This window comes from Pelobates fuscus, chromosome 5, assembly GCF_036172605.1.
Source record: "Pelobates fuscus isolate aPelFus1 chromosome 5, aPelFus1.pri, whole genome shotgun sequence".
NCBI classification, from domain to species: Eukaryota; Metazoa; Chordata; class Amphibia; order Anura; family Pelobatidae; genus Pelobates; species Pelobates fuscus.
This window is the reverse complement of record NC_086321.1, coordinates 138,761,354-138,779,417: the sequence shown is the minus strand read 5'-3', so window position 1 is coordinate 138,779,417 and position 18,064 is coordinate 138,761,354. Positions and strand designations below refer to the sequence as shown.

General features: G+C 39.2%; 2 protein-coding genes across 21 annotated transcripts in view; one reads left to right on the top strand and one right to left on the bottom strand.

The window, feature by feature from the left end:
* Nucleotides 1–10,773, top strand: part of RIMBP2 (RIMS binding protein 2) — a 547,982-nt gene extending 537,209 nt beyond the window's left edge. For 17 of the 20 annotated variants that reach the window (XM_063454348.1, XM_063454352.1, XM_063454358.1 and 14 more), the window contains one exon: nucleotides 9,498–10,773. In XM_063454348.1, coding sequence (XP_063310418.1) covers nucleotides 9,498–9,686 — 189 coding nt within the window. In that variant the 3' untranslated portion in view covers nucleotides 9,687–10,773. Of the gene's footprint in view, nucleotides 1–8,375; nucleotides 9,313–9,497 lie in introns of those variants that run through there. The other 3 variants (XM_063454356.1, XM_063454354.1, XM_063454355.1) reach the window with 3 other exon arrangements.
* Nucleotides 10,774–14,335: 3,562 nt separating this feature from the next.
* PIWIL1 (piwi like RNA-mediated gene silencing 1) overlaps nucleotides 14,336–18,064 on the bottom strand; it is a 129,319-nt gene continuing 125,590 nt past the window's right edge. The window contains exons 21-22 of the mRNA XM_063456421.1: nucleotides 14,563–14,710; nucleotides 14,336–14,479 (exon numbers count right to left, since the gene is read on the bottom strand). Coding sequence (XP_063312491.1) covers nucleotides 14,363–14,479; nucleotides 14,563–14,710 — 265 coding nt within the window. The 3' untranslated portion in view covers nucleotides 14,336–14,362. The remainder of the gene's footprint in view (nucleotides 14,480–14,562; nucleotides 14,711–18,064) is intronic.

Here is an 18,064-nt window from a genome sequence, read left to right as displayed (position 1 = left end):
TGAAACGCTTGATTGTTCGATGATCACGCTTTAGAAGCTTTGCAATTTTAAGAGTGCTGCAACCCTCTTCAAGATATCTCACTATTTTTGACTTTTCTGAGCCTGTCAAGTCCTTCTTTTGACCCATTTTGCCAAAGGAAAGGAAGTTGCCTAATAATTATGCACACCTGATATAGGGTGTTGATGTCATTAGACCACACTCCTTCTCATTACAGAGATGCACATCACCTAATGCTTAATTGGTAGTAGGCTTTCGAGCCTATACAGCTTGGAGTAAGACAACATGCATAAAGAGGATGATGTGGTCAAAATACTCATTTGCCTAATAATTCTGCACTCCCTGTAATTCTTAATGAAGCCTGATTCCCAGCTTATATATAGTGCTGGGCAGCTGGCAAAGCCAACCACCGGTCCCAATCATCAGGACAGGCAGAGAGATCTTGCCATTCAGACTCTAAAGGACCCCCCAGGCTACCTGAGCCCCAAAAAACACAGTTCAAGCATGCTCATTCGTGGTTTTATGAATATGTTAAAGGGCTCTGTGCATCGCTGAAGAGAGTTTATTGTTCAGTCTGTGGCCCCTAATAATTGCCCCAGCTAACTTAAAAGTCACATTAAACCATGCTTACAGCACGATCACTAACCAGGAATTTAATAAATGTCTACTTGAATAACTGCTTAGCGCTGCTCACTAGTGAGGTCGCGAACATGAAATTTTCCGTTCGCGAATGGCGAACTTCCGCAAATGTTCGCGAACCCGGCGAACCGCCATAGACTTCAATAGGCAGGCGAATTTTAAAAACCACAGGGACTCTTTCTGCCCACAATAGTGATGGAAAAGTTGTTTCAAGGGGACTAACACCTGGACTGTGGCATGCCTGAGGGGGATCCATGGCAAAACTCCCATGGAAAATTATATAGTTGATGCAGAGTCTGGTTTTAATCCATAAAGGGCATAAATCACCTAACATTCCTAAATTGTTTGGAATAACGTGCTTTAAAACATCAGGTATGATGTTGTATCGATCAGGTAGTGTAAGGGTTACGCCTGTTTCACAGTGACAGACCAAACTCCCTGTTTAACGCACCGCAAACAGTCCATTTACACAACCGCAAACTCCCCATTTGCACAAGGTTGGATACCAAGCTAGCCATGTCCCGTTCCTTGTCCTCACTGATGTCATTGAAGGTCTCTTCCTCCACCCAGCCACGTACAACACCAAGGGTCCCCGAAAGGTGACAACAAGCCCCCTGTATTTGTTTTTTTAAATGTACACTACTATTACACCAGATATGAGTTGCACTGGTGTGACACTGTGCCCTGGCAGGCCCTGAAATGCACACGTGTGAAGGAAACTGACTGCTATTATATTACAGTCAAAAATGTTTTTATTTTTTTTTAAATACAAGCTATTGTGACACCAGATATGAGTGGTGGCACTGGGACCACCTTAAAAATATTGAATATCGCTAAAAATCATGATCACTATATACTTTCTCTACAAACCTCTAAAACAAACCAAACTACTCATCCATCCGCTATACCACTTTATCCCACCTAGAACTAGTGCCCAGTTAAAATACTTGACTCTTACTTACCCACACTCAGTCATGCCACACACATTTCACCACTACTCTCACTGAATCCCTCTGACTACGGCTAAATTCATCTTCTACATCAGAACACTACTCCTAAGATTGGGCTGTATCCATGTCTTGGGTATTTCATTTAGATTAGGGGCAGCTTCGGTCTCCTTCAACACTGACACTCCAGTGCATATTATTAAAAGATTGGGCAGATGGAAATCCTCAGTCTACAACCTATATATTCCTCATCCCGAGAAAGAAATGAGGAAAGCTTTTAAAAGTTTGGCTTTGTAAATTTGATGCAATAAGTGTGTTTTTCTTTAATACCTTTTCACCCTCTTTGCATGAACCTGATTTACATAGATTACTAATATGTTTCTGAACATATATATTATATTATTCACTCACTCACTCACTCACTCTCTGGGCTGTCCTAAGACATCATGCTGCCTAGGTCCAACGATAAATGACTACGGGGGATAATGTATAATAAACACAGGTTACTGGCTATGGGGGGGGGGATAATGTATAATAAACACAGGTTACTGGCTATGGGGAGGATAATGTATAATAAACACAGGTTACTGGCTATGGGGATAATGTATAATAAATACAGGTTACTGGCTATGGGGGGATAATGTATAATAAACACAGGTTACTGGCTATGGGGAGGATAATGTATAATAAACACAGGTTACTGGCTATGGGGAGGATAATGTATAATAAACACAGGTTACTGGCTATGGGGATAACGTATAAAGCTATGGGGGGATAATGTATAATAAACACAGGTTACTGGCTATGGGGGATAATGCATAATAAACACAGGTTACTGGCTATGGAGGATAATGTATATATATATAAAAAAAAGAATGCAGCTTCAGAATTAATGTAAATTGTATGCTGTCTAGGAGGTGAGAGGGTTTGCTGCTGATTGGCTGGAATGTGTCTGCGGACTGTGAGGTACAGGGTCAAAGTTTACTCAATGATGACGAATAGGGGGTGGACCGAACATCGCATATGTTCGCCAGCGAACCGTTCGGGACATCACTACTGCTCACCAAAAGTGTGGGGCCAACACTGTGGCCCCACAGAACCATGCCCAGAACACTGAGGGGAGCCCCAATTATTCATAGCTACCTGCGGTTAAGGGTGTGGGCAGATTTCCCTGCTCACACCATGTTCTTTTCATTTAAATGCCTACTTAGAGAGCTGCAATACTACAAGCAGCTCATCTAAATGTCTGGGGCCACTAAAAATAGTCCCAGCAGACAAAGGGGAACAGGGTTCCCTGATGTGTGCTGAGCTTTTTCCTGGAATGCTGACTGGATTTTTAAATGTGGCATTAAAGCAGCTCTCTCATCTTCTTGCTTCTAATTTTATAGAAGAAAAAGAAAATGCAATGGTTACATTGCTCCTAGTGAGTTAGTTATACCTACCGTATACTGTGTCCTCCAGGTGCTGCACTCTTTGATTTTCACCTGCTTCATCCACCATGAGCCTACTTTACTGCTGAACTGTTGCACATAATGTCTTTGGAAGATCCCATGAGAGCTTCCATAAATACGGTCTTGTGAATAGAGGGACAATGCAGACCATTAGTGAAATTGATAGCACTGGACATCGTATGCTGTGCCTTTTTCAAGTTTTGTCAACTTAAGGCTTTCCCATAGGGCAAAGTAGTTCATACTTTGTCTTATGATTTATTTTTATGGTGTTAGAATTTAAATGAAATTCCAATGCAGTCTCTATATGTTAGTGACAGAGCCATTTTTACCATTTTAAGATGGGGACGTCTGTGTATAAACAGTTGTAATCAAAATTATTTTGCATCTGTTTTCAATGAACAAAAAAAAAACTATTAATAAATAATTAAATAGTTTAACACAACAAATGCTTCCAGTGGTTTCCCCAAATTAAACTAAACATGAAACTTGTAATGACTTCTCCAGTCTTAAAATTATTCAACCCCTTCATGGCAAGCATCTTTAGTACTCAGTAGAGCACCCTTTTGCTATTATGACCTGGTGCAAACGAGATGCATAGCCAGACACCATTTCTGCTAGGATATCCTGATACTTCGATTAATCCATCTTGCATTCCACATGCTTCAGGTGTACAGTGCCAGAGGATGCAAAGCAGCCCCAGAGCCACTACCATACTTAACTGTAGGCAGACTATTCTTTTCAGCATATACTTCATTCCTCTTCCTTCAAACATACTGCTAATCCATTGGTCCGCAAAGTTCCAGTTTAGCTTCATCATTCCAAAGAACAGAATCCCTAATTCTGTGGCTTATTTATATGATTTTTAGCATATTGTGCTTTTGGGTCAGTAGTGGTATACATCTTGGAGTTCTGGCATGGAAACCTTCTGCGAACTCACCTATCCACTAAACGGCAACTTCAATGTTGACAAATTTTATTAGTTTTTTTTTTAAATAGTTAATCTAGGCAAAAATAATGGGGGTTTAATTACATTATATGATCATACATTGCATAAGCCTGCCACAACATCAATGTACATTATCTTTGGCAGATTCTACTCTAACAGCCTAATGTCTGCTCTTATGAGATTAACCCACTTACTTGGGGGGAAAAAAAACCATCTGGGGCTCTCTGCAGTACAAGGCTTAATAGGACCCCATTAAAAAAAACAAAACAAAAAAAAAACTACTAACACAATCTGTCAACATTGAAGTTGCTGGTTAGTGGATAGGTGAGTGCACTGGATCTTGTGCATTGTATAAATTGGCCCCCATCAGCACCCCATTTATGCATGTTTAGGTGAGTGCAGCCCCCTGGTTTCATATACACTATAACTTCAGTGCCTTTTGCCACCAATTCTCGCCGCAGATTTTTTGCAGGCTCATTTTTTTCCCAACCTGCCTTCAGAAATCTGGTTGCAGCGACTGATCGCTTCCATTTTCTGCCCCGTCCAGGTAGTTAGTGTAAGCACTGTTCTTTGAACTTGCAAACTATGCTTCCAACGGTGTCTATGGGAACATTACATTCAGTGCCTCTGCTATAGTTTTGCATATTTGTGCTGGTTGTGATGGATTCTAGTCAGGAAGTTGAATAATTTTGAATCTAGTCACTAAATTGAATTGAAAAGTTGAATTTGGAGAAACAACTTGAATCATTTGTTGTGTTGAGATAGTTCGAATGCTTGTTTGATTTGTTCACTGCAAACAGCTGAGAGTCTGAACATTTTGACAAACCTGATTGTCAATGGGGGGCTGAATAGTTTTTATTACAACGATATCGGTCATCATTAATAAGAGGCATACATTTGGGGTTAATACCTTACTGTGCATTTGGTGCTGATCTTAGCTCAATGTATATTTTACATTTCATAAATACTTACCTGAAATACAAATACAATTCACATAAAAATGAGGTTGAGGTAAGGACACTGCAGCTATAAGTTCAGTCATCATTGTAGCTCCCAAACAATGGTATACAGAAAACAAGCACAGGAATGCAGGTGCAACAAAGTGCTGACTAATTGTAATGAATGACATCCAAAAATCAGAGGTTGCAGTATAATACATTTATCCATGTAAAAATGCCCTCAGGACTCTATGAGACATAGGTGGAATGTGCAGATTCAATGTGAAAGTAGATAACTTAACCCCTTATGGACCAAAGCTATTTTGAGATGTGACGCTTTTGTGCCCAAGACCTTTTTAGCACTTTTGCCATGCATTCATTCTACCACAATTTCACACACTAATGAATGCACTAATACATATTAGATATCATTTTAAAAGAGAAATAGAGTTTTGATTGAATACCCTATATGTATCCATAACACAATACTAAACAGGAATAAGATTTAAAACTGGAAGAAAAAAGTCCCCCCAATAGGTTTAAATTTAATAATTTCTATACAACAATTGCAACTATAGAAAGCGAACTCAAAGAGATTAACTAACTAGTCCTGATTGTTAAAATGCCAAATATATCTAGCATATCAATATTTGTAGAAATTAGAAAACAAATATTGCAAGAAGTGAATTACAGATTTAAAGATAAAATGTTGCAAAATTTGGAATGCTGATATCACAATTTTTATAGTAATCCGTAGACAGAATCCAAAACCACTACTCAAAAGTATGTATTTGAAGAAAGTGCATCCCCCGAGCTATGTAACGAAGAGCACACTTTTCATTTACCAATTTTATCACGAACCTAGGTCAAAAGATCTAATCTTTTGTGGTTTTATTTTTCACAAAGTATTATTTTGGGAAAATTCAGACCATGCATATCCCACTACTGCAAACACCCTATACCTGTATTTAACTACCAGTCTCGATTTTAATGATGCATGACATGCATACCTTTATCTTGCCCCAAATCCAACAATTAATCCTACACACAATCCAATCTGTAATCCTGCCTCTAAAACATCCCCTAATCTAACAGATGGTTTTCCTAGCTCACATAGCACAGACGTTGTGCAATTGCAGCATAAGAGGCAGAGCTCCCTCCCATTTTGCAGCTCCTACACAGTGATTTGCCAGCTGTCCTGTACCAATCAAGATGCAGTAAGACCTCACCAGGATCTTTCCAAAAGGCAAAGCTGTATTTGAAATCACTGCAGATGGGTATGATGAAGGGGCACTAGATGTAACAAAGCCACATACATATTTAAAAGCTCCAGTGGGTGGCGGACTGCAGGATATAATAGCACCCGCTCATGGGTGGGTAAGAGAGGCTTGCCTCCTAATGTTCTATTCGTGAGCCCCCACCCAATGTGGATGGGTGGGGTGGACAGGGACGTGTTCCCAGTTAGTATTGCCATAGGACAAATCGTGATATTTAAGTGAATAACATGCGGATTAATTTGTTCCGGAAGGTCTGTGCTTTGTAAATGTCCAAATCCTATACTTTAGTTGCCCACCCTACTCCCCCCCCCCCCCCCCCAAATCTAGCTTCCTACACCAGAGTCAGCCAGCACTGCTCTAGTTACCCGGTCAACTCAAGATGGAATCATCCCAGCAAGATTAAATACAAAATGGATTGCTTCTTTTTGTTCAGATGAATCTATTTTCAAAGACTGCAGCCCCCAAGGAAATGCAGTTTCTAATCTTTAAAACTGTTCTTAATTCAAAATGTCACTTATGGTACTCTGTTGTTTATACCTGTAAAAAAATATCTGTAAAGAAAAGTGGTAATATGGGTGTATAATCAATCATTAAGAATTTGTTTTTTTAATTGCTTTAACACAATTCTTAATTTACTTGGCTACGGAAAATATGCTTTAAACAACAAATGCAAAGTCATTTTTACTAAAAGTATGCAACAGTAATAAATACATTGAATTTAACTCGTAATTCAGATAACTATGCTAGTTTAAAGGGAGGCCGTGGGGCAAACATCGCTTGCTCTTGGCTATGAAGGGGTTCTGAGAAACTTCATCACATGATACAGGTAAAAAAGCAGGAGTCATCTTGCCTACCACATTGTCATTGTAACTAGCCCTGCACATGATAAGGTGCTACCGATGATGTGCCCTGCTCAACCATGATGCCAGTGCAGACCCACAATTCCGACTTATTAGGACTGGTTTTTTTTGCAGTATATACCAACTATATAGATTTTTTCACTGGTCTAATGCTTATTGTAGTCTCCATAGCATGTTCCTGCAGGCTTAGCACTGTAAACACTGCCTTAATAAAACTAGCAGTATTTACATTGCTGACTAGTTACACCTCAAGCGGCAGTCACTAAGGTGGCCACAAGGTGCTTTCTGTGTCAGTGCTGCACAGCCATGGAGGTGGAGCCAGGCGCAGCAAGACCGGAACGGTGTGGGAGAGGGGACTGGTCACCTAAACTGTACTACTTATACTATAGTGCAGGCTTCCCCAAACTCCAGATGTTGCTGAACTAAAACTCCCATGATTCTCGGCCTATTTCATTCATAGAATCATGGGAGTTGTAGTTCAGCAACATCTGAAGGGCCGGAGTTTGGGGAAGCCTGCTATAGTGGTATACTAGGTATGTACATATCTGCAACATCTGGTTATAGATCCGTGGACGTACTTGCAGATTGTAATGCTTTTATTAGATGTTGTAACATTTAGTTTTAAGCAGTCTTAGGCAATATATTTCCTCAGATTTTGTTCAAGTAGGTAGTAAAGAACTGTAAATAAAAACTATCTAATGGTTAAGTTGCAGAAAGGATAAGAATGAAAACTTTTATTTCTACAGTACAAACACCAGGAGTAAATAAAGAAATACAAAACTAGCAAACTCATACACATATTATGTCTTTTTGAAATTAGCGTTGCAATATTCTAACAATAATATAAACACTGAGCTGGTAATTGTGGAGAAGTGGTAAAAGAGTTACATTTTACAGCCAAGATGGAAAATTGCTAGTTATGTAGATATTAAACTAGCTATAGGTTTCAAAGATGGGAAGGTGTTTGATTCTGGTCTGTAGAATACGCAAGAAAGTTGTGTTTGAAGTATGTTTAATCTCATTGATCATAATCCTACTAATTTTAATCCCCACACATGTTTATTTGTACCAGAGTCCTTTACAAAATTAACAGTTATTTAATTACAAACATGCTGGAGCTCTAATTTTTTCATAATTTATATTTAAAAATAATAAAATCTGAGAATGTAAGCTATTTCAAACATTTGCATGTTTTCTCATTTGATGCCATTTTATTTATTTTTTTAATATTAACTGAAGTCCACGTTTAGACTTTATTTTATTTTTGATGTCATCACTGCTATTTTCTGTTTTGTCTTTGCTCATCTACTTGGGAACAGAAGAAGAGTGTTCATTTCACACCTTTATGAGACAGTATAGCCTACACGTAAGTGAACAACTGAAGATACCAATAGTCTTAGTGCTAAGGCATCCTATTTATTTTCTTTCATCAGGCCAAGACATTTATGAGGTGTATGTTTCCATACCACTATGCACACTTGTTAACAGTCATTCTGATAAATACTGCTGCAGAGTATTGTTCATTCAATTTAATAAACGTTCTAAACAAAAAGTTAAAGCAATAAATGCCCTGGCTCCTTTTGACAATAGATTAGCATTTACCTAGGTTGGAGTTTTCATCTTTGAGAAGGAGTCACAAGATGATTATTTTGTCCTGCCTTCAGTAATGACTTCCTATAAAACCGACCAGTTTTGTACGATCTGCATTGCTGAGGAAAAACTGTTTGGAGACAGCCTAACCAACTACATTTTTAGTTTAGTGATGCAACATACTGTGGAGGTCTGAAACATACAGCTCAGAAACAGAATAGTGCACACACACAAATGGTATCTTCAGGTGTGTACAACTGGGATGTTTTGAGTTTTTTTTTTTCTCCTGTTAGAAACTGACCTTAATTTTGAATCAGACTGAAGTTTGCATAAACATTTTATAACATTCCTTTCAGAATTCCTTTAAAGCATTTTGGGGCCTTTACTGTAACGGACAAATTATAAATCATTGTCCAGGCATATAAGCGTTATTCTACCGTTACAGCAATAAAATACATTCTGTAGACAAAGATTGGCTTAGTAAAATCTCATTCTGATTCGAATTAAGGCTCATTTTAGTATCTTTCTAGCTGTGTGGCAATCCCTTCAAAGCACTACTAATTTATAACGTTTGTGGAATTTCACAAAACTCATGAAAAATGCAGATTCCACAAGGGATCTGCATAGTATCTGCTGTGATTTATACATAAAAAAAAAATAGAAAAGTCTACTGTATGGAAAAGTCAACTACATATTGGCTTCTTAACTAAAGGAATTAATGACAACCTGCAACTGCTAGAGGTATTTGTCAAACTCCCCTTTAGTAAAGAGTACATGCACAAATCCTATTAGTAAAAAGTGGCTGAGAATGAACATTTTGGCAGATGTGTAATTTATGATGCTTTCTTTAGGTCCCATCTGAGAATCCAAGTACACCCAGGAGAGCACCATCACCAACGGTCCACCTTCATTCTATGTTACCAACATCCCCAATGAGTTCTGGAAGCCCCATGAGAGGCAGGGAACGGCCTTCAAAAAAGAAAAAAGGTCTTCTATCCAAAGGAAGGAAGTTGTTGAAAAAGCTTGGGGCAGTAAAATAAGTTCCTTCAGATGAAGCTGCTACTAAGCAACTGTTGAATTGTTGCAAGAAGAAAAATAAAATAAAAATACTAGATGGCTACTAATCACACACCAGAGTTAGCTTTACATGCGGTAAATACACGTCTCTGATTTTATAAAAATAAATCTCTGGCCTGGTCTTGAACGTTCTAGTTTATACAGCCTTGGTGTTTTGCCTTACTGATGCACAATGATTTGTAATGTCCCATAAATGTACAGGATATATTATTTGTATGTTGTGTGCATCCAGTCTTACTCTACCTGTAATATTGTGAATTAAACAAAAATAAAAAATAAATTGACCACTCCGTCCCATTTTTAGCCAATTGTTAGTGCAGAAATGGTGGTGGCATTTTATTTTTGTCTTAGATTTAACAAGCTCTACGGCTACAATGTGTGGCATGAGGATTGCATACAATTTAATTTTTACAAAATTTTGGTTTTCCCTTTCCCAGAGGCTTGCTGACCAATTATAGTTGTGTCCTGACTAGGGCTCCAAAGACTTTTAATTGGAAAAGATAAGCGCCCACAGGAAAAACTGATATCCTCTTGTCCTCAATAAAATCCTAGCAGTAGATTTAAAACAAAAATATAATTTAACACTCCACGTACCAACTTTGGCGGTAAGTAACATCTAGGTATGCCAACTTTCTCCATCAATGTGATTTATAAATACTCACTGTCTCATAAAGCCAGTCAGCAGCTTTACCACCACAAAAAGTAGCAATGCTGCCCAAATTATTGGCCCTATGCAGCAGTAGTTGACATCGTAACACAAAATGAAAAGGTTAAAAATGTACCCACGCATTTTAAAATTGGCATCCTAAAGTCAATTGTTGCTACTAAAATCCAGTTACAATTTTGTAATTCCAGTCCATTTGTAAGTTGTTTTTACTCTTTATACATAATTTTCAGACTGCCTTTTTTCTAAAATGAAGGTTTACAATTAAACAATTTAACAATCCCCTCATTGTGTCTTTAAAATGTAAATCTGTAAAATACTGTTGTGCTAGAGTTATGAAACTGACATTACTGGACTAAATGTGATTTAAAGTATTGTGTGGGTGTGTGCATGTGTACATTTGATGTGTAAATTATTTTATATATAAATAAAAAATTTGATATTTTGTATAAAGTGTGGTGTTTATTCGGAATACAAAGGAGAGTCCTATATATACACTGTGTGTGAATAACTATCAAGTATCACTTTATACAGTTGTAATCAAAATTATGTAGCCCCCTTTGAAAATCATATCAAACAGCTGGAAAGTCTGTAAATTTTAACAATAAACCTGAATAAATCAACTAAAGCAATTGAAATAACTAAACACAAATGCTTCAAGTGGTTTCCCCAAATTCAACTGAAAACGCAACTAATGACTTCTCCAGTCTTAAAATTATTCAAACCCCTGAATAGAATCCCTAACAGATGTCTTCAAGCACACCTGATGCAACTTATCAAGGGCTTCATTAGTTGCACAAAGTGTGAGCTGGAACAGTTGAAATACCTGAACTAGCTAGGGGTTTGTTGAGTGCCACGTTTGACTGAATGTGTCAGGATCGTATCCTGACAACTATGTTTTATCTTAATTTATGTTCCTTTAAAAGAAGTTCCAGCTCTCCACCACTAGTGGCCTCCCTAGCCACCTAAGTCCTCACCTGCCTAGGACTAATTACAGAACCTACAAAAGGCCACACCCGAGAATACCAGTGGCCTTTACAATGAAGTTGGTAATTTACCAGAAACACTCCATATCCTGGCTCCTGTGAACCTGCTTCAGACTTTCCTTAAAACCTGCTCCTAACAATAACCTGCTTCACCCTTATGTATTACTTCAAAACCAGCCTGCCACTGTTACCAGCCTGCCTGGAAGTTACATTCTTTATTATTTGCAAGTAACCTGTTCTGTGGCAAGTATCCTGTTTTGTGGCATATTGCCTAAATTCTGTTTTCCCTCAAGTTTCAGAATATGTCTAAAATCACTAATAATGTACCTGAAGTCAACCCTGGCATAAGTCGCCTATGTGACCTGATCAAGATCATGACAAAATGTTAGAAATATAGCCAAGTCAAAAGAATGGTCCACAAAGTTTCGAGAAGAGATCATTGCCCTTCACAAACAAGGAACAGGATACAAAAAAAAGATAGCAAAGGCACTGAATGTTACTAGAGGCACAGTTGTAAGCACAATTCAGAGTTCAAAGTTGAAGGAAAAGTGGTTACACTACCTGGACGGGCCATATTTCAAAGTCGAAGGAAAAGTGGTTACACTACCAATGGCTGCAATCAGATTTCTGAGACTGCAAGTTGTGAAATACTCAAGTAACTGTAAAAGACCTGCAGCAAGACTTGGTGGCAACAGGTCCTGGGGTTGAGGTGAGCACTGTAAGGCACGTACAAAACACAGGTTTCCATGACAGAACTCCAAGACGTACACCACTACTGACCCAAAAGCATAGGAAAAGTTGTCTCCAATATGCTCAAAATCATATGAATAAGCCACAAAAGTTATGGGAGCGATGTAACAAAACAAACTTTTCAGCCCAATGGATCAGCGGTATGTCTGGAGGAAGAAGAATTAAGCATATGCTGAAATGAACACTCTGCCTACAGTTAAAGGACCACAATAGTGCCAGGAAAACTTGTTTTCCTGGAACTATAGTGCCCTGAGGGTGCCCCCACCCTCAGGGCCCCCCTCCAGCCTGGTACTAGGGGGTGGAAGGGGTTAAATTGACCTTTCTCCAGCGCCGGTCGGGGAACTCTCCTCCTCCTCGGCTGAATGTGAATGCGTGGCATGAGCTGCGCGCGCAGCCAGTCCATTGGAAAGCATTTACAATGCTTTACTATGGACGCTGGCGTCTTCTCACTGTGAAAATCACAGTGAGAAGCGCCTTTAGCAGCTGTGAATGAGAAAGCCACTAGAGGCTTGATTAACCCTATTATAAACATAGCAGTTTCTCTGAAACTGCTATGTCTATAGAAAAAAGGGTTAAACCTAGCTGGGCCTGGCACCCAGACCACTTCATTAACCTGAAGTGGTCTGGGTGCCTATAGTGGTCCTTTAAACATCGTGATGTCTTTGTGATGCTCTGGGGCTGCTTTGCATCCTTTGGCACAAGAAAACTGCATTGTGTGGAAGGCAAGATGAATTTATTCAAGTACCAGAAAATTGTAGGATAAAATGTCTGCGAGTAAGCTGAAGATTGGGCGCCATTGAACTTCCAACAAGAAAATGATCCCAAGCATACCTCAAATTAATCTGCCGCTTGGTTGCAGAAGAACTGTGTTGAACCCAATGGAAAATCTCTGGTGGGATTTGAAGAAGGCGGTTGTAGCACACAAATCCAAGAATATTACTAAACTGGAGGCCATTGCTCATAAGCAATGGGCTATGATTACTCAGGAACGCTGCCAAAAGCTAGTGTCTGGCAATGCATCTTGTTTGTATCAGGTCATAATAGCAAAAGGGTGCTCTAAAGTCCTAGAGATGCTTGCCATGAAGGGGTTGATTAATTTTGAGACTGGAGAAGTCATTACAAGTTGCATTTGGGGAAACCACTTGAAGCATTTGTGCCTTGAGCTACTTCAATTGCTTTTGTTTCATTTGTTCACTGTATATCATGGACAGAAATAATGTAAGCCAAGGTCGCATGTAACTAAAGAGCAAAAAAGACTTACAACACATTTAAAATGTAACCAATTTTATTGTAAATCTAACACTTAAGTACAAGCAAACAATTATTGCAACACATTTTGACTTTCTTCATTTATTGTATGTGTACCAACTATGATGAATATGAAGTGGTGCTCCTTGTACTTATTTTGTGAGCAGCAAAAATAAGAAAACACTTCGGAGTTATCCCCTCCCAAAATGTGACCAAACAAATCAATTCAATAGAGTTACGCACAAAAGTAAATATTAATACTTATTATATATAGTATAGATGGTTTTCATACGTGGCACCAAAACAATTGAGGGGGAAAAAAAGTCTCTTTAATTCACTGAACCATCTTTTACAGGTTGGCCTAAAAACAAGATCTTTGTGTGCAGTGGTTATGGTGCCAGGAGTACCCTCCCATAGTAAGTATTTTAACAGTTTAAGAACTTACCTAAAATCCACCAGGCACCTGCTGCTGCCTCCTCTGCAACTAGTAGCACCTTCCCTGAGCTAAGCATAGCTGTGCAAGGTGGCCATCACTGGAGGAGAGCGACCAGCTGACGCTCTCAGCCAATAAGCCAGTCCTGCACTACTTGGTTCAGTGGAGCCAACAGAAGCTTCATGCAGAGGCTTCAGGCTCCAGGGGAGGCAGCGGCAGATGTTCCCCAGGTAAGTTGTTAAACCATTCTGTAACAGTTTGACTAATTACAGTGAGCGGGTGCAAAGGCACTTGACACCCCAACCGCTTCAGTGGGCTGGTATGGTGCTTGGAATGTCTCATGAAAAAAATAAACAAACGTTTTGTTTTGCACAGAAGTAGGAAAATAATTTCTGGTTTGTCAAGTCAACAGCAGTTTTCCACTAATCAATCAAGATCCAGAAGCAGTCATGCAAAAATAAAAAAACATAAAAATTAAAAAAAAATTCAATATGGTTAACGTACTGTTTTATGCATTTAAGTCCCTGAATAATGTGTACGACTTATTCTTGGTGTAATTCACAGATAGTAGAGGTTCTCAGAAAGCGATATATGTGGTTCTCTGTGAATACTCTGTCCCACTAAGAAGGCAAGTTTATGGGCATATTGACACGGAGCAGGTACTCTGATTACACCCTGAAAAACAGTGTCAGTGTAAGAACTTGGAAAACGATTTGTATTAAACCATTTGGTTGATGGAAAATGTGGAGAATACTCACAGGCCAATTGAAGTACACGTGACAAAGTTTGTATGTTAACCTTTGCATGTGATCCGGTTTCAAAGCACCACTGTCATATACAACATTGTAATGAGTTGGAGACACCGTGCCTGCTCTTACAGCCTGGCTGATTATGAAGAAGTCATACCTACAATTGGAAAACAAAAAGGGTTCATATTACTAAACACTACAACCTAACTGTGACAGAGATAAAGTTGCGCTGGAAATCAAGCACTTTGAAAAAGCCAGCCAGTAAGAGACCCAAAGACCTGTTAGCTCATGGAACTGTTTTCCAGATCTTCTAAAATTAATTCCTATTGTGGTACAACATGGATTCTATATTGTTTTGCTCAACTAATTTCTTAGCTTAACAGACAGTATGTATAGCATAATTTTTTTTCAAGAATGGTGTTAAAGTGGACCTGACAGTATGCAGTTTTCCAACCATCTTGCTGGACTCACACTTAAGTGCTTCTTTCCTATATACTTTTTTTTTTCTTTCCTATATACTTTTAAAGACTCAAATTTTAATTTATTTCCATCACCCCTGTCCCTTGCTGATGGCATTAATGGGTATTACATGTGCTGTAAGACATATTTTCTGTATACATGTTTGGGAAGCACAGGCTTCCTTCCCATTACAGGTCAAGAAAGTCTGTCACTTTGTGTTGGCTTTGGGTAAATAAGAAAAAACGTATTTGTTTTGCCTGTCCAAAGCTGCTGCTGCTGCCGTAAATCGTTCTTTTCCCCCCCCTCTGCTTTTGCTGCGGGTGCTGCTCTGACATAGAGCCTGTCCCTCCCCCATTGTCCTATGCTCATTTGCACTCGTTACAGCGGAAGTGGTTTCTGCTCTGCACCGGTCCTCCCGTTCCACCACCCGTTCTCTCAATCATATTCCATTGTATCTCATCTGCACTTTGTCTCCTCTTGCTCTGCCTCTCACTAAAATTTTCAATTTATCCTCCTATTCTGGCATATTTCCTCTACTGTTCATACATAAAACCGTAACCCCGATTCTGAAAAAGTGCAGCCTTGACCCCAATTTCCCGTCCATCTACCGCCCTATCTCGCTGCCGTTTGCCTCCAAGATCCTTGAGTTGAGTATGCAAGTTTGACAAAATTCCTCAAATTCAACTCTCTACTAGACCAGTCTCCACTCCTTCAAAAGGGATATCAAAGTAATGATATAAGTTCCTTATGAGAGGCTGTGGTGGTCAGCCCCTAATGATAGTATGGGAAACTATTTACAAGCTGCTACAAAATTGTGATTAAAACAATTCCTATAGAATAGAAAAATGGAACATAAAAGGTTGGTACCAGGGAGATGTGAGGTATATAACTACAAATACAAAAAGCGGGGGTCATAAAAGTCAGCTCCCTTAGCATGCGCATTAGGTCTCCCCCGCCGGCTGATGTCGGCGGGGTAGGAGCGTAGGCTCTGGACTCTGGTAAGTCACTGAAGGGGTTTTAACCCCATCAGTAACTTTGGATGGGAGGTAGAGGGGCACTAGAGGGTATTTCAGTGCCAGGAAAACAAATGTTTTCCTGGCACTGGAGAATCCCTTTAACTGTATTTCTCAAAGTGTTCAAATCTCCAACTCAAAACTCCTGCTTAAGTTCAGTTCTTTCTAAGAGTGTTCAAGATCAAAATCAGCATCCTTTTCAGTCAGGTAGTGAGATCTGTATGTTTCAAGTTGTTTTGTTTATTTTTACCAATAAACAACCATGAATTTGGAAAGCTAGTTAAAGCAGGGGACTCTTCAGAGGAAAAGTATTATTACTGCTACCTGTTCGGCACTTATAGAAACTAAGAAGATGCAACTAAAAATCCAGCAAGCATGCCCAAAATAGTTGTATCTACTGTTCCTTTAAATAGCAGTCAAGTGACAAGTCAAAAAACAAATCAACAACACACAATGCTAGCCAATCTTCTTCTCAAACAAAGAAAAGGATGATGATAGCTACTTGTCATTTGGATTCACAAGTGCCAGAAATGAAGATTGTCCCGAAGCACAATGCGTACTTTGCAATAAAATATTACCAAACCGTTCATTAGCACCTGCTAAATTACATAGTCATTTTGAGCAAAACCATGCAGAGTACAAAGATAAAAACATTGATTTTTTTTAAGCGAAAGCTAAAGTAGTATCAGAAAAGTAAACAATTTATGAGCAAAAAAGTCAAAATGCTAATGAAAAAGTCAGAGACTTCTTAGAGTGAATTACTGCATAGCACTTGCAGGAGAAGCACACACAATTGGGGAATCACTAATAAAACCATGTGCAAAAGAAACAGTGTCATGTATTTTAAGAGAGAAGCGGAGTAAAAAAATTAAAGCTGTGCCACTTTCCAACAACACAGTTTTGCGCTGTATTCATGATCTTGTTGATTACATCCATACTAAACTAATTTCTCGACTGCATCAATGTGATGGGTACTCCCTGCAATTAGACGAGTCCCAGATGTTGCAGGACTTTCAGTTTTGTTGGTTTTTTTGTGATATAATTTTGACAAACAGATTGAAACAGACTTGCTTCTGTGTGAAACTTTGAAAACTCATACCACTGGTGAAAACATCTTTAACTGTATCCAGAAATTCATGAACACACACACAGTATAAATTGGGACAAATGTGTAGATGTGTGCAGTGATGGTGCCAAAGCAATGGTTGGGAAAGTGGCAGGTGCTGTGACACGAATAAGAAATGTAGCAAAAAAACAGCACCAGTTCTCACTGTTCTTCACAGACATGCACTGGTAGCTAAGAAATATTTCAAACTCACTTAAAGCGGCACTGTCATGCCGAACTTACCTTTCCTCAATCTCTTCCTCTTCTCCCCCTCTCTCAGGATCTGTTCTTCTTTTCTTCCTGTCTTCTTTAGTTTTCTTTAAAACCATAAGACAAAGTAGGGACTCTTTGTCTTATGGGATTCCTCCGCTTGACCAGCTCTGACCAGCGGAGGAGCAAAGTGTGCTTCATTTCCGCTGGTCAGAGCAATTTTCCCATGATCCCTAGCTTTCCTCCCTGTTCCCACAATGCTTCCTGTCAGTATTGCCGAACGTCCTGTCACTTAGACAGAACGCCGGCAAAACTGCCGAATTGCATCCTAACAGAATGAGCACTGTTTCTCCATTGGTGTTAGGATGCAATTCGGTACTTTGTTTGTATCGGAATTTCATTCTAATGAATGAAACTCCGATCCTATTCGTTGCCGCGGCTGCATCTTGCAGCCGCTTAGTAGATAACTCCCTAATTCCCACGGTATTAGGGAGCTATCTACTAAAAGGCTGAAAGACCTGAATTGGTCTTTCAGCCAACTTTACTAATACTAAGTAAAGATTACTTAGTATTAGTAAATAATATGCCCCTACTCGCTATACCGCGAGTAGGGGCATGTCTAGTAAGCAGTGAGCAGCCTGTGGCTGCTCACTGTAAAAAACAAAACAAAAACTAATAAACACCCCCCCTCCCCTGCGCGGGGGTTAAAGATTGGGGGGGGGGG